At 33.6% G+C, this 14,819-nt stretch overlaps 1 protein-coding gene across 1 annotated transcript; it reads right to left on the reverse strand.

Moving 5' to 3' along the window:
* Positions 1–2,262: 2,262 nt before the first annotated feature.
* On the reverse strand, positions 2,263–6,138 carry LOC131049137 (uncharacterized). The gene is made up of 4 exons (XM_057983167.2): positions 5,973–6,138; positions 5,600–5,857; positions 4,266–4,416; positions 2,263–3,108 (listed from the first exon to the last, which is right to left on the reverse strand). The coding sequence occupies exons 1-4, from the start codon at positions 6,024–6,026 to the stop codon at positions 2,576–2,578; spliced, it is 996 nt and encodes a 331-aa protein (XP_057839150.1). The 5' UTR covers positions 6,027–6,138; the 3' UTR covers positions 2,263–2,575.
* Between the last annotated feature and the right edge of the window lie 8,681 nt (positions 6,139–14,819).

A 14,819-nucleotide genomic window follows, 5' to 3' on the forward strand; every position in this document is an offset into this window, starting at 1 on the left:
TCCCACTATCAACTCCCACTATCAACTTGACTACTTTCCCACTATCAACTTGTCTACTTTCCAATGATTATGAACATTGTATAGCCAAACTTAGCTCCCACTATCAACTTACTTGTCTACTTTCCAATGATTATGAACATTGTATAGCCAAACTTAGCTCCCACTATCAACTTTCATAGGAAACAAACCATTTAGCTCCCACTATCAACTTTCATAGGAACATTGTATAGCCAAACTTAGCTCCCACTATCAACTTTCATAGGAAACAAACCATTTAGCTCCCACTATCAACTTTCATAGGAAACATTTATTATGTGGCCAAACATGTGAAAAAATACTTATATGAATACTTATATGAATGTAATAATGATGATTATGACCACTTAGCTCCCACTATCAACTTGACGACTATCAACTTTCATTGGAAACAAACCACTTAGCTCTTATATGAATGTAATAATGATGGATTATTAGATCTTAAAGTGCTCCATACTCTATAACGCAAGCCAAACATGTGAAAAATTACTTATATGAATGTAATCACGATGGATTATTAGATTTTAAAGTGCTGGATACTATATAACTCAAGCCAAACATGTGAAAAATTACTTATATGAATGTAATCACGATGGATTATTAGATTTTAAAGTGCTGCATACTATATAACTCAAGCCAAACATGTGAAAAATTACTTATATGAATGTAATCATGATGGATTATTAGATTTTAAAGTGCTGCATACTATATAACTCAAGCCAAACATGTGAAAAAATACTTATATAATAATGATGGATTATTAGATCTTAAAGTGCTCCATCTTAGAGAGAATGTATCTTTGAAATGAATGTAAAAAATTAAAATTACTTATATGAATGTAATGATGATGGATTATTACATCTTAAAAGTGCTGCATACTATATAAGCTTCTCTTAGAGAGAATGTATCTTTGAAATGAATGTAATAATGATGGATAATTAGATCTTAGTGTGCTCCATACTATATAAGCTCTCTTAGAGAGAATGTATCTTGAAATGAATGTAATAATGATGGATAATTAGATATTAATGTACTCCATACTATATAAGCTCTCTTAGAGATTCCTTTGTTTGTTGTCACATGCTTCAAAATTTGTTAGGATCACCTAATATTTGAACATTATTTTTGAATGAATGTAATAATGATTAAATGTGGTAGGATTAATTGAAAGTAAATAAAACAAACAAAAACTTGGGTAATACAAGATTGAGCTAAATGTTCCTAGATTAGTCGAACTCATACATTAGAAATGACATAAAATCTTGAGCTGAAGTGGTGGTGTGCTTGAGCTTTGAGCTGATACATGATATTTGTGAACTGATACATTAGCTGAAGTGGTGGTGTGGGAGCTTTAAAGACATCGTCATTTAAGAGTTTTGGTTGATATGAACCAGTTCACAGTTATAAAGTATAAAAACTAGGACAAACTAGTGTCACATTAGGGCCCACAAGCCCATGCTAAAGGGGAGAGATGTAAATAAAATTATATTTTTCAAACTTTAGATTTTGTAAGACCCCACGATCCTAAACTGAAAATACGATTGGAATGAATAACGTTTAAAGGGGGTTCGATTGGAAGAGAATAATAGTTTGACTGGGCTACGTTTTTGACTGGGCAATGACTTTGTGCCATTTCAGCTGTGTTTGACGCTGCTGTAGCCTATGTTTCCTTTTCTTGTTCAAGAAAAAGAAAGCTGGGTCATAGGCATTACATGGTCAAAACTTTCAATGAGCCTTCCCTCCCAACCATATTAAATTCTCATTAAAAATCCACCATGAATCTAACAGAAATTCATCAACATTTTAACACGAATGGCAGTATTCTCTTCAATGATTTGAGGTGTAAATATTCAGTAAGCCTAAGGCCTGATTCTCAACATTGAAGAGGACCCACAAAGCTCTATTAGAAGGGTCACACCTATGGACAATATATTGAAGTGGTGGTCCAACAGCTTGAAATAAACATAAGTGTCAATCTTGTCACATGAAATGGTGTGCTATAAACAGAAAAAGCCTAACAATCTTTGATTTCTTTCACATAAATAATGTCAAATATACTTGGGGTATGAATTTCCAAGACAGTTGCCAAATTGCATCCACCACTTGTTTGGAATAAAGAATGGCGATGGGCTACTGAAGCGCCTTTTACCCAAGTAAATAAGAAAGAAGCCTATTTTAGACTGAATTTTTGAATCAAATTATCCTTAAATTTCTAAGAAACAAAAGAAATTGTAATACCAATCTTCATATCTTTGATCATTAACACATAAAGATTTGTGTTTACAACATATGTTTCATACAGTAATTGAGCAAAAAAATGGGCCATCCCATTTGATTATAGACGAGCACAAAAACCATTACTAACAGGGTAAAAAGATATAACATATATCCTAATGCAGATAAGTGCTGGGGCTGTACATCAACAATACTAAACAGGTATCAACGTATGGTCCATCTTAACTGAAGATGTTTCCAAAAACAAAATCAAAATTCAAATCTCTAATCAACTCCTTCACTGGCTATATAGCAATGCAAAAAACTAAGCCCAAGTACCCTCTATCAGAGGCTTGATGGAAGAGATTTCCCCAAACATATTGACAAGATCAGAGCAAGACTTGTAATTCTCATCTGTCATGTCCTCTGGTTTAACATCCAATCCAAGCTCTGCATCAATGTTATCAGAGGCAGAAATGAGAATGAACTCACAACCCTCATAGTTGAGAAAATCAGGAGGATCGGCAGCAACAAAACGGTGAGACCCAATCTGGCCCTGTAAGTGCGCAGGGAAGGTTGCCTTTCGTTTGCTCTGAAGGCCTGCATTTGGAGGTGCAGCCTGCTCAGGGTTCTTTATTTGTATGATCAGAGACCCTTCTGGTTCAACATTCATTGAGTCTTGAGGCTCGTGTTTTTCTTCGGGAAGAGGGAGCTCCAGCTTGTATACCAGATGAGTATGCATTGCCTTTCCCTTACCTTCACTAGTAGGGTAGTGTCGCAGTATACGGTAAACTCCCTCTGCAAGAGGCCTTGCAGCTGGTTTCACTCTGGTTCCTCTGGTGGCTGTCTCATATTGTTCTGCAGTTGATTAAAAACAGTGTCAAACCATAACATTCAAATGAAATTTCTTTACATATCGTTGAAAGGTTTAGGGTTACTCATTGATTAAGATAGCCTAAGGGTTAGGTTTTAATAGATATGAAGAGGTTGTGTATAGCAACTATGGCATACACTCAAATCCACATTTACAGATGGTTGGTGGGTTACAGAATGTAAGACAATAGATATTGTTGAAATGGTGACCAAAGTTCTGATTCTGTGGCAAGGTTGTGATCTAAGGGAAACAAGACAGATGGACATCAGTACAGGTTCAAGGTTATAATTCTTGGTCAGATTGCTGCTTAGGGAACTCAAAAACAAGATTTTATTGGTAAAGGGGTGGCTGAAATTCTAATTCTGTTGTAAGGTTGTGGCTCAAGAAACATAAGACAGATAAACATTGGTGTAAAGGTCTTAAGGGACCAAGGTTCCAGTTCTAATTCTATGGCGAGGTTATAGCTTAAGAAATATAAGAAAGATGAACATTGGTATAAAGATACCAAGACTCCAGTTCTAAGGAACAAGATAGAGATGTTTTACTCCTTATGTTGTAAAGCTAGACAGGATGCTCTTCTTTCTGCCAAACTGACTGGTGGGAGGTCTTAGGGACCAAGGTTCCAGTTCTAATTCTATGGCAAGGTTATAGCTTAAGAAGCATAAGAAAGATAACATTGGTATAAAGACGACTAAGATTCTGGTTCTAAGGAACATGATACAGATGTTTTACTCCTTATGGTGTAAAGCTAGGGAGGATGTTCTTTCTGCTAAACAAACTGGTGGGGTACCATAGGATTGGGTTTCAGTGCAGAGTTTGTTGGATATTCTGAGAGTTCCAGAACAACCCTCCCCCATCAACAAAGCCTTGTGGTGTACAGGCAATGAGTACAATCTTCATTGGGAAAGACTAGCTTGTGGGATGGCCCCCATGATTAACCTAGCCCTCTTTGATCAAGCTTTTGCCAACCTATCTACTACTATTAAAGGTAACTGTACTTTTTGTAAGATCATACTAAAGTTGAACCTTTACTTGAAAATTGTCAATTCACTAAGTTTACTTTATACCCTTAAAAATATATAAGTTCAAAACTTGTCAATTCAAGTATACATCTAAAAACTGAGTCAATATTACTGCGTACCTTCAGAAAGAGCTTTTTTTATGTCTTCAGGTTTTGTTGTGACGATTTCCACAAATCCCCAGTAAGGACGACTCCTCTTGGAGGTATCAGGAAGGCTCTTGCGGCCCATCACTATGAACCTCATTAATGGCTTCTTTACAATGTTCACTTTCTTCTCATACAAATCACATAAATCAGGAAAAACTGAGTTTCATAAGTATAGTCAACATAATCACAACAAATAGATGTCATATCATGACTAGTAATCTCTACATTTCAATTCTACATTCTTTGCAAGGAACTTCATTAGATTTTTTCAGGTCAGAAGGGATAGAAGCATAGTTTGCTTCTATTAATGGCTTCTTTACAATGTTCACTTTCTTCTCATACAAATCACATAAATCAGGAAAAACTGTAATCTCTACATTTCAATTCTACATTCTTTGCAAGGAACTTCATTAGATTTTTTCAGGTCAGAAGGGATAGAAGCATAGTTTGCTTCTAGGTGTAATTTCCATCTACCAGTTCTTAGGAGATGAATAAGTATGGAAATTATTTCTACCACAATACAATTACTACAGCTGTTTCCATTGTCCCTCTGTTACTATTCCCTAAGAAATCATTATTTCATCATAGTCAGAGTCCTTGTCACAAATAAACAAAAAAATGCACTAAATTAGAAAGATTGGAAATAAAGAGTAGAAGATTTGAGAGAAGCAGCCAGGTCTGCATAAAGAAGTTGTCATTCTTCCCCCCCTCCCCCCACCTTACACAAGAGGGTCTCCTCACAACTTCTTTCTTTCATATTATGTGGCTTCTTCTTGCCAACTATATCTAGTATAGACAAATTTCTAAAATTGTTTATAATTCAAACTAAATAAATAGATATAAATTTACTGCTAGAAAATCCAAAAGTCTTTTCAGAAAGCCAAACTAGACCCTTCAATCAAAATTTATAGTTCATACTCGAAAATTGTATGAAACAATTGAAGGTAAATCCAAAGTCCTTGTCTTCTAGAAATACAATCTAAAACACTGTGTCACAAGGCCTTCAGGCAATATTTATAGTCCATTCTTAGTAAAGAGGTAAATTTGGATGAACTAACCAACAGAAAACTTGAAGTCCTTATCTTCAACAAAGACAAACAACCACAGTATCATGAGACCCTAAACTCAAACTTGGAGAGCAACAAGAAAAAGACATATACACACCAAACATCAAAATTGTATAGCAAAAGGAAAAGACATAGAGACACCAAACATCAAAATTGTAGAGCAAAAAGAAAAAGACATATACACACCATACATATAGAAAAATGTTAATAGCATGAAAATTGTATGCAAATAACACATACCTCAATTCCCTTCCCTCCTTCCTTCTTCTTTTCCTCCTCCTTTTCATCATCAGCATGAGATTCTTGTTGGGCTTCTTCAGTAGTTTCAGATTTGTTGAAAGCACCCTCTTTGCCAGAGTCAGAGGACTGCTTTTCCTCCTCCTCCCTCTCTCCAGACTCGGGCCTCAGAACAATGTACAGTCTCTGCACCTCATCTACACTGTGGGCCTCATCATGATTCACCTTGGGCCTGTAGAAGAAAAATATCTCTCCCCTTTCCTACATGCCAATTCATTCTACTTGTCTCAAATAACTGCTATTACACTGTAAACCACATTACCAATTCACAAAACTAACACCAAAGTAAAACACAAAACCAACATCCTTAAATTACCTGAATCTCAACTTTGGGCTCCTCCCTGGTTTTGGTTTCTTCTCCTTCTCCCATTCTTACTTGCTCAAAATGCTCAGAAGTTTTTCTCCTTATTTGGTTGCAGGGAAACTTACATACAAATTTGCCGGTTCTGTGGCTTACTTTAGAGTTGCTTCTGGGACTCCCTCAAGTAACACGTTGCTGCTTGCATGTCCAACATATGTCTCTGGTAGCTGTTGAAGCACGAGGCTTATTTAACACTTTTTTCCCCTCTACGTTGCATCTTGAACTTGGGTTTTATTCTTAAGAAACATATAACGACCAACAAACTGATTTATCAACTGCTTTTTGTAAGGTTTGTTTTTATTTTATTAAACAATAATCAACAACATCATTAAGCCAAGTTTGGTGTAGCGGTGACATGCTTTAAATTAGCTACCTAAAATATCATGTTCAATTTTCCCTGGATAGAGATCAGGTTCTTTGATTTTAGCTTTGATCAGTATGGTTTTTAAAATTGAAAATTAATAAAAAAAATATTTAAAAATAATAATATATAGATTAGGTTAAGATATGATAATCATTCGGTCTCTCTTGGTAGGCCTAAGAAAAAATGCCTAACTCTTGTAAGTGTAAAAAGAAAGAGGAGTAAAAGATTCGTGACTAGTCCACCTGTGACAAGATCAGGCGCTGTGAAACGTAATTTGCAAGGTTGCTTTGGGGAAAGCAAAAATTTTCCGATTATTGGGGAGAGGGGAGCTTCGGCCTCCCCTCGAGGACAATGAGAATTATTTCTTCGAATGTTAGGGGCTTAAATCCCCCTAACAAGAGATGCTTAATTAAGTCCCAAATGGACTTAATTAAGTGTGATATTTTTATGTTGCAAGAAACAAAGTTGTCAAAGGAGTCTGCTGATTTGGTTTTTTCATCTTGGAGAAGGTGGAATTTTCTTTCTTCTCCGGCTTGTGGTGCTTTAGGAGGTTTGGCACTGCTTTGGAATAATTATAATATTGATGTACAGTTAGTGGCATTTTCTACAAATTGGATGTTGGCTTTAGTTATAAGCAAGATTTTGAAGGTTAAATTCTGGCTTTTTAACATTTATGCTCCGTCAAGAATTCAAGGGAAGAGTAAGTTATGGGGTGAATTAAAGAGGATTTCTTCTCCCTTAAAACATGGTTCCTTTATTATCTTCGGGGGTGATTTTAATGCTATCAATGATTTAGATGAGAAAAGAGGAGGTGTTTTCCCTAATAAAAGGATTATGGATGACTTTGGGGATTTCATTTTTGATATGAGCCTTTTTTATTGTAAGTCTCAGAATGGGGTTTTCACATGGACAAACATGAGAAGGGATTTTTCTCAGATTGCTAAGAGATTAGATCGGTTTTTGTTATCTGAGAATTGGATTGATTCAGATTTTGAATTCTTTTCCTCTATTCTACCGGTCTCAGGTTCTGATCATTTTCCAATTTCCCTTTCAGTTATTGAGGATAGGGCTTCTTTTAAGTCTCCATTTAAATTTGAGCCCATGTGGTTTAGGTATTCTTCCTTTTTGCCTCTGCTTATGAAATGGTGGAATTCTGCTCCTTTTTGTTCTAGGTCCCGTATGTTTCAGATTGCTAAGAAGTTAAGTTATTTGAAATTGAATATTAGGGAGTGGAATATCTCGCATTTTAAGAACATTTTTTAGGAGAAACAAAGGATTCAAGATACGATTGAGTGTTTTAATACTCATGTGCTTCAACATGGTATGGTGCCACAAGTTTTTGATGAATTGAAGTCACTAAAATTATAGCTTGAGGAGGTGTTAGCTAGAGAAGAAATCTATTGGAGACAAAAATCTAGAGAGTTATGGCTTTCAGATGGTGACAGGAACACAAAATTTTTTCATTCTTCAACTAAGATTAAAAGATGTAAGAATAGGATATCTTGTATTCAGTGTCAGAATGGGAATTTATTGACAGAGCCAGAGGACATTGCTTCAGAGGTAGTTAGGTTTTTTAAGCATTATTATCTTCGGAAAATGGAAATTTCAGCAATGATATTATATCTAATATTCCTCCTTTAGTATCTTTAGAAGACAATAAGATGTTGATGTCTCCCTTTTCCTTAGAAGAAGTTAAGAGTGTTGTCTTTGCCATGAATCCGGATAAAGCCCTGGGACTAGATGGTTTTACTCCTTTATTTTTTCAGAAATGTTGGGATTTTGTGGGAAATGATGTTTTATTGGCTCTTGAGGAATCTAGGAGAAATAGGTCCATTTTAAAAGAACTTAATACTAAAATGATTGCAATTATTCCTAAAAAAGAGGATACTAAGACTTTTTCTGACTTCCGCCCCATTGCTTTATGTAACACTTTGTATAAGATATTTACGAAGGCAATTTCCCTTAGGTTGGCAAAAATTCTACCTAGGATCATTTCATTGGAGCAAAGGTGGTTTTGTTCCCGGAAGGGAGACGACAGAGGGTGCAATTGTAGCACATGAGGTGCTGCATTCTATTTCCACCCAAAGAACCCCAGCCATGATACTTAAACTAGACATGATGAAGGCTTATGATAGAGTAGAGTGGGGGGCTTTATGTGTTGTTCTAGAGAAGTTAGGTTTTTCCAAGGCCTGGGTCAAATGGATTCGTGCATTTATTTCTTCTGCAAGATTCTCGGTTTTAATTAATGGTTCTCCTTGTGGTTTTTTCACTTCCTCTAGGGGTTTGAGACAGGGAGATCCCCTTTCTCCCTTTTTGTTTATTCTCCTAGCTGAAACCTTTAGTTGGGCTATTAGGGCTGCTAAAGTGGGGGGGCTTTGGAAAGGTATAAGGATTCAGAATATTCCCCAAAGTATTTCTCATTGTCTCTTTACAGATGATACTCTATTATTTGGATATGCTTCGTTAGTTGAGGCAAAAGTGATTAAAGGAATAATACAAAATTATGCATCATTTTCTGGTCAGAAAGTGAATGGTGATAAATCAAAGATTTTTTTCCTTAATACATCACAACTGGTTCAGCATAGGTTGCAATCCTTTTGGGGATTTGAGACTGGAAATCTTCCATGTACTTACCTTGGGATTCCTTTCTTTGTTAAACAGGGTAAGATTGGTTTTTGGGATAAGATTATTTCAGCCATTTCTAAAAGAATTCTCTCATGGAATCATAGATGGTTAACTTTGGCGGGTAAAATTGTTCTCATCAAGTCTGTTTTGAATGTTGTTCCCATATATCTCATGTCTGTTTTGAAGTCTCCAAAAGCAGCCATTGTTAGTTTACAGGATTCTCTTAGAGATTTTCTTTGGAACAATAATAAAGATGGCAAGAAGAAACTCCCTTTAGTTGCATGGGATAAGGTATGTTTGCCTAAGGAACTTGGGGGAATAGGAAATCGGAGTCTACAGAATCAGAATTTAGCCTTAGGTGCTAAGTTGGTTTGGAAATTATATGACAAGCCTAGATCCTTATGGGCACAGATTATGTTTGCCAAATATTTAAATAATGGACCGAGAGAGTACATTTTTAAAGTCTCAAATTTGCCTTCGGGTTCTGCTATTTGGAATTTCCTTTGTAAATGTAGATCGGTTATTTTGCCACATCTCTCATGGATTGTTCATAATGGTAGAAAGGTCAGATTCTAGGATGAAGTATGAAATGGACACACACCTTTGGTGAATATTAGGGATTGGTCTCCTCTGATCACTATTCTTTCCTCCCTTTGGGGTGTTTTTGTAGCAGATTATTTTGAAATTGTGACTAGTGGACCCCTTAAGCTAGCTAGATGGAAGTCGATTGATTTCTTAGATGTTGATCAATGCATGAAATTAGATTTTGAAAAGATTTTGGGGGATAGAATTGTATTTCTTTCTGATTCTGAGGATGAACTTATTTGGACAAAGAATATTTCTGGTAAATACACTGTTAAAGATGGTTACAACTCTCTTATGGTTGCTAAAGATTTATCTTCTTGGCCTTATAAGTTGTTTTGGCATTCGGCCTGTCTTCCCAAAGCTGGAGCCTTTGCTTGGTTGGCAGTTCAAGATAGAGTCCTTACAGGTATGAGACTAGATAGGCTTGGTATTACTGTTGTTTTCCCTTGTGTCCTTTGTAACAAAAATTTGGAATCTTCTTCACACTTGTTCCTACATTGTGATTATGCTTATGAATGTTGGCAGTGGTTGTTTGAGAAGTTAAATATATCCTTTGTTATTGGTAAGGATCTCATTTCCCATTTTAGATCTTGGCCCTTTATGTTTGCCTCATCTTTTTATGCATGCCTTTGGATCATATCTCCATCTATTGTGATTTGGAATGTTTGGCTAGAGAGAAACAACAGGATATTTTAAAAAACAAGGTCTCCTGTGCCTGAGGCTCTATTAAAAATTGAGTCTTCAATCTCTGAGGTTGCTTTGTCATTTATTTATAAGAATTTGGAAAATCTTACTTCTTTTTCGCACTGGGATAGTAGAGTTACTAGAGTTTGGAAGCTGCTATCAGTTTTACCCTCTCATGGTTCAATTTTAAAAAAGAATGATGCAATAGGTAAGAGATGCTCTGCTAGATGGAAACCTCCTCCGTAGGGGCACTTTAAACTGAATTTTGATGGTGCCTCTCGTGGTAACCCTTGGCCGGCTAGGGTAGGCATGGTAATTTATGATCACAATGCAAATTTTATTCGAGGTAAGTGTCATGCTATTGGTTTTAAAACTAACAATTATGCAGAATTTCATGCTTTGTTTTTTGGATTGGATATGGCAATCTCTTTGGGAATTAAGGACTTAATAATTGAAGGTGATTCTATGGTGATTATTCAATGTGTTATGAAAAAGAAATTGAATTGTTGGAATTTGCAGTATATACTTGATCCCATTTTACAAAAATTAGAATTGTTTGAATCTTTCTTGGTATCCCATTGTTACAAAGAAGTTAATAAGATTGCAGATTATTTGGCAAATTTAGCCATTGATAGCAATGCTAATCAGCGAGAGGTGGGTTTTGAGGAAATTCCTTCTAGGGTATGGGAAGGTTTGCAACAATAGTCATATGATTTTCTTGAGTAACATCGATGTAAAATTGTATGATGATAATTATTCACGCTTTCCCCTTTCATTTCAAGTATTCATGTTCGTTGTCTGGAGAAGAGTTCAAGGTCATGGTATTTGATATAATAGTGTTTTTTCAAAGGTTTTTTGATACTTTCTTTTTTGGCAGGAAGGTTTTTTGGCTCATGGGATTTGGCATAGGGCTTTGGAAAATTTTGTCTTCTTCCATTGATAGCAGCTATGGAGTCTACATTTGAAAATTATCCGATGGGTTTTTTTGGCAAATTGTCATATGGGCTCTATGCAAAACTGATATTATATGTGTTGTAACGGCATTTTGTATGTGGTTTTGGGCGGGGTGTATAAATTGATTCGTTAGATACTATAGGTTTATTTTATGAGCTGTGACTAGAGGTTTTCTTCCCAGGGTTCTTTCCTCTGGTATGCTCTTTGAATCCTGTGTAAAAAATAAAAAAAATTAATAAAAAAGTTTAGTGGAATAATCCACTTTTATTGACAAAAAAAAATCAATAGATTTTTTAGGACATGTAGAAGATAAAATACAAATAAAATGTTACCACAACATAAGTGTATATCAGATATTATTTAATAATTAAAAAAAGTGTATGTCAGTGAAATCATTTGAGAGAAAAACATCCCTCTACAACAACACAATGTATTATGTAATAAGTTAAAGATGGTTAAAGTACACTTATAGAGCAAGTCTTTATAAGAGTGTTACCAACGAAAGATCTTGAAGTAGCATAATAGTACTTGCAAACTCACTATCAATACCTTCATCTCAATCACCCTATAAATGATAAAAGTAATTCATAAGACCATGAAATGGTAATAAAAAAACTAGGAGTCAAAACCACCCTAAAAAATGACAACCAAATATTTAGTTAAAAAACTAGCACTCAAATCCCAAGATGAGTTCATAGGTTAAAAATAACACACTCATTCCACCAGTCATAAGCTTGTTACAATCCACTCACTAACTTGACAATTCCATTTTGGCTTCATTATCTCCATTGAAAGATGAATTATGTTGTGTTGTACCATGCATTATAAGTTGGTCGATGAATGTAACTCTTCCTTATACCTCTTTTTTGTGTGGATCCAATTTTTGGAGGCTAAATTTTTTTATTAAAGAAGCAATTGGGACCCCTTTCTTTAAATTATAGGAATCAGTATGATGAGAAGAATGCCACTTGGGAGGACACTATTGAGATGCAACAAATGTTTTCCTTTTTGTTTTAGATTGATTTTGAACTACAAACTCTTTTTATGGTTATATTAAATAAGTGCATCGGGACGATGCACAATTTAAGGGGGGAAGGATGTCATAACCCTCTTTCTCTATCTTGATAAAAACTTGCTACTTCATTACTTTTGTGACTTTTGTTAGTTAGAAATGTTTTAATTGAATAAGGTTGAAAATTATTTTGATAAAAGGAATTAAATAGTGGGCACCCACCCACACTTGAGACCATAAATTTAATTATTCAATTTCAATTTGAGCACATGTCATAGGAGGGATTATAAGCTTCTAGAGGGAATTTTCAAATTCCATATTATTGCATGTAACTCCTCCACTAAATGGTCAATCAATCTTGCATGAACCCAATCTTGGAAAGAAACCTCCATTTTTCAATTAATGCTCTTGATAATGGAATTGGTGCATCTTTTCTATATAATGTATGCAAAGCTTTCGAAAAGGGGACTTCGTTGTTTTTTTTTGTGTGTGAAGTAATTTCTCAAGTTTCTTGTTAATAGTAGTAGGATCCTTTTGTAGTCACATTTCTTTTGTAAAATTGTTAAGTTTTCTCTTGAAGAATTCTCATCAAGCTACAAGGAAGGATCTAAGAAGGCTATCTAGAAGATTGGAGAGGATTCAACATCAAAGCTTCGTCAATCTAGGTTCTCCTCTGTATGCATTTGTTTATTTTTGTGAAATTTGTATTTTCAAACAAATAATATATAGCTTTTATCTCTCTCATAGATTTTCATTTATATAAAATTCGCTTAAAGAAATCATCAACTTAATTAATTAGAAAGATTAATCAAAGAGAAAATCTATTTTTAGTAGAGAAATGTATTGATAAGAATTCCTTTCAAATATGCATATGTAGATTTCTTTTTATTTATTTATTTAATCTGTTTTAGTGAAAAAGAAAGAAAAATCAGATTTTTTACTTTTTTCTTGGATTTTAAATTTGGATAAAATATTTGTGAGTAAAATCTTTCTTTCAAACAAAATTCCTCAAAATATGCAAAATATATTGTTGAAAGTCCTTCTCCATGATCAAATTGAATAAATTATATCTCTTGTGAATTTATGTTTACTATCTGTGTTATTTTTTTAATTTTTTCTTTTCCTAAGCTCTATGAATTTTCAATAAAACTGAGATAAAAATAAATTAAAAAAATAAAAATTTTATATATATATATATATATATATATATATATATATATATATATATATATATATATATATATATATATATATATATATATATATATATATATATATATATATATATATATAAACTATGCAAACATCATTCCATTGTATTTCAAAATGGGAATCGAAGCATTAAATCAAACATTTATATCCAAATAGTCTACCAAACATTTATATCGAAATAGTCTACCAAACATTTATATCGAAATATTATATCAAACATTTGTACCATAGCATTTATATCTCTTGCGTAGTGGACGGTAGTATGCCGGCGAGAGTGGGATAAACCCCCCCCCCCTCCCTCTGTGGTCACTGCCTTGGCAGTGGCCGCTCTCCTCAATTAATATAAAAGTTTTTTTTTTTTTTTTTAGGTTTATTATTTACTTTTTCAGTTAACTTGTTCAAATCGATAATGAATCTAGTAAATTAATATTTAAAATTTATTTCAAAATAAATTTAGATGGTACATAAATATTTGAAAGTTATTTCACAAATTTATAAATTATAATATGGTTTAGAAAATTTATTTATAATTGTAAGTAGATTTAAATAAGGTTACAAATTACATTGATTAAGTTTAAGTAATCTTTTTCTTGAAAGTAGATTCCATTCAATACAATGCGGTTAGTCAATAATATAAAATTGAATTATAATTGGTTTAATGATAACAATTGTTTATATTTGATAGCAAACGTTCATACTTGGTTATAAAAGGATATAATTGTTAATCATTACTTTTGAAAAAAAAATTTGGAAGAATAATTTATAATTTGGGGTTATCGATAAATAATACTTCCGATGTATTTTAGAATTACTTATAGTTTAATGAATATATATATATATATATATATATATATATATATATATATATATATATATATATATATATATATATATATATATATATATATATATTAGATAACTATGCAAACATCATTCCATTGTATTTCGAAATGGGAATCGAAGCATTAAATCAAACAATTATATCGAAATAGTCTACCAAACATTTATATCGAAATATTATATCAAACATTTGTACCGTAGCATTTATATCTCTTGCGTAGTGAACGGTAGTATGTCAGCGGGAGTGGGGTACCTCGCGCCCCCCAATCCCCCCGCGGTCACTGCCTTGGCAGTGGCCTCTCTCCTCAATTAAAATAAAAGTTTTTTTGGTTTATTATTGACTTTTTCAGTTAACTTGTTCAAATCGATAATGAATCTAGTAAATTAATATTTCAAATTTATTTCAAATTAAATTTAGATAGTACATAAATATTTGAAAGTTATTTCACAAATTTATAAATTATAATATGGTTTAGAAAAATTATTTATAATTGTAAGTAGATTTAAATAAGGTTACAAATTACAT

The sequence above is a fragment of the Cryptomeria japonica genome, chromosome 2, assembly GCF_030272615.1.
Source record: "Cryptomeria japonica chromosome 2, Sugi_1.0, whole genome shotgun sequence".
NCBI classification, from domain to species: domain Eukaryota; kingdom Viridiplantae; phylum Streptophyta; class Pinopsida; order Cupressales; family Cupressaceae; genus Cryptomeria; species Cryptomeria japonica.

Coding starts and splice junctions, on each gene's coding strand:
- LOC131049137 (XM_057983167.2), bottom strand. CDS start 6,026: ATGGGAGAAGGAGAAGAAACCAAAACCAGGGAGGAGCCCAAAGTTGAG. Junction 5,858..5,972: donor AGCCCAAAGTTGAGATTCAG/GTAATTTAAGGA, acceptor ATTGGCATGTAG/GAAAGGGGAGAGATATTTTT. Junction 4,417..5,599: donor AAGGAGGGAAGGGAATTGAG/GTATGTGTTATT, acceptor TTGTATGAGAAG/AAAGTGAACATTGTAAAGAA.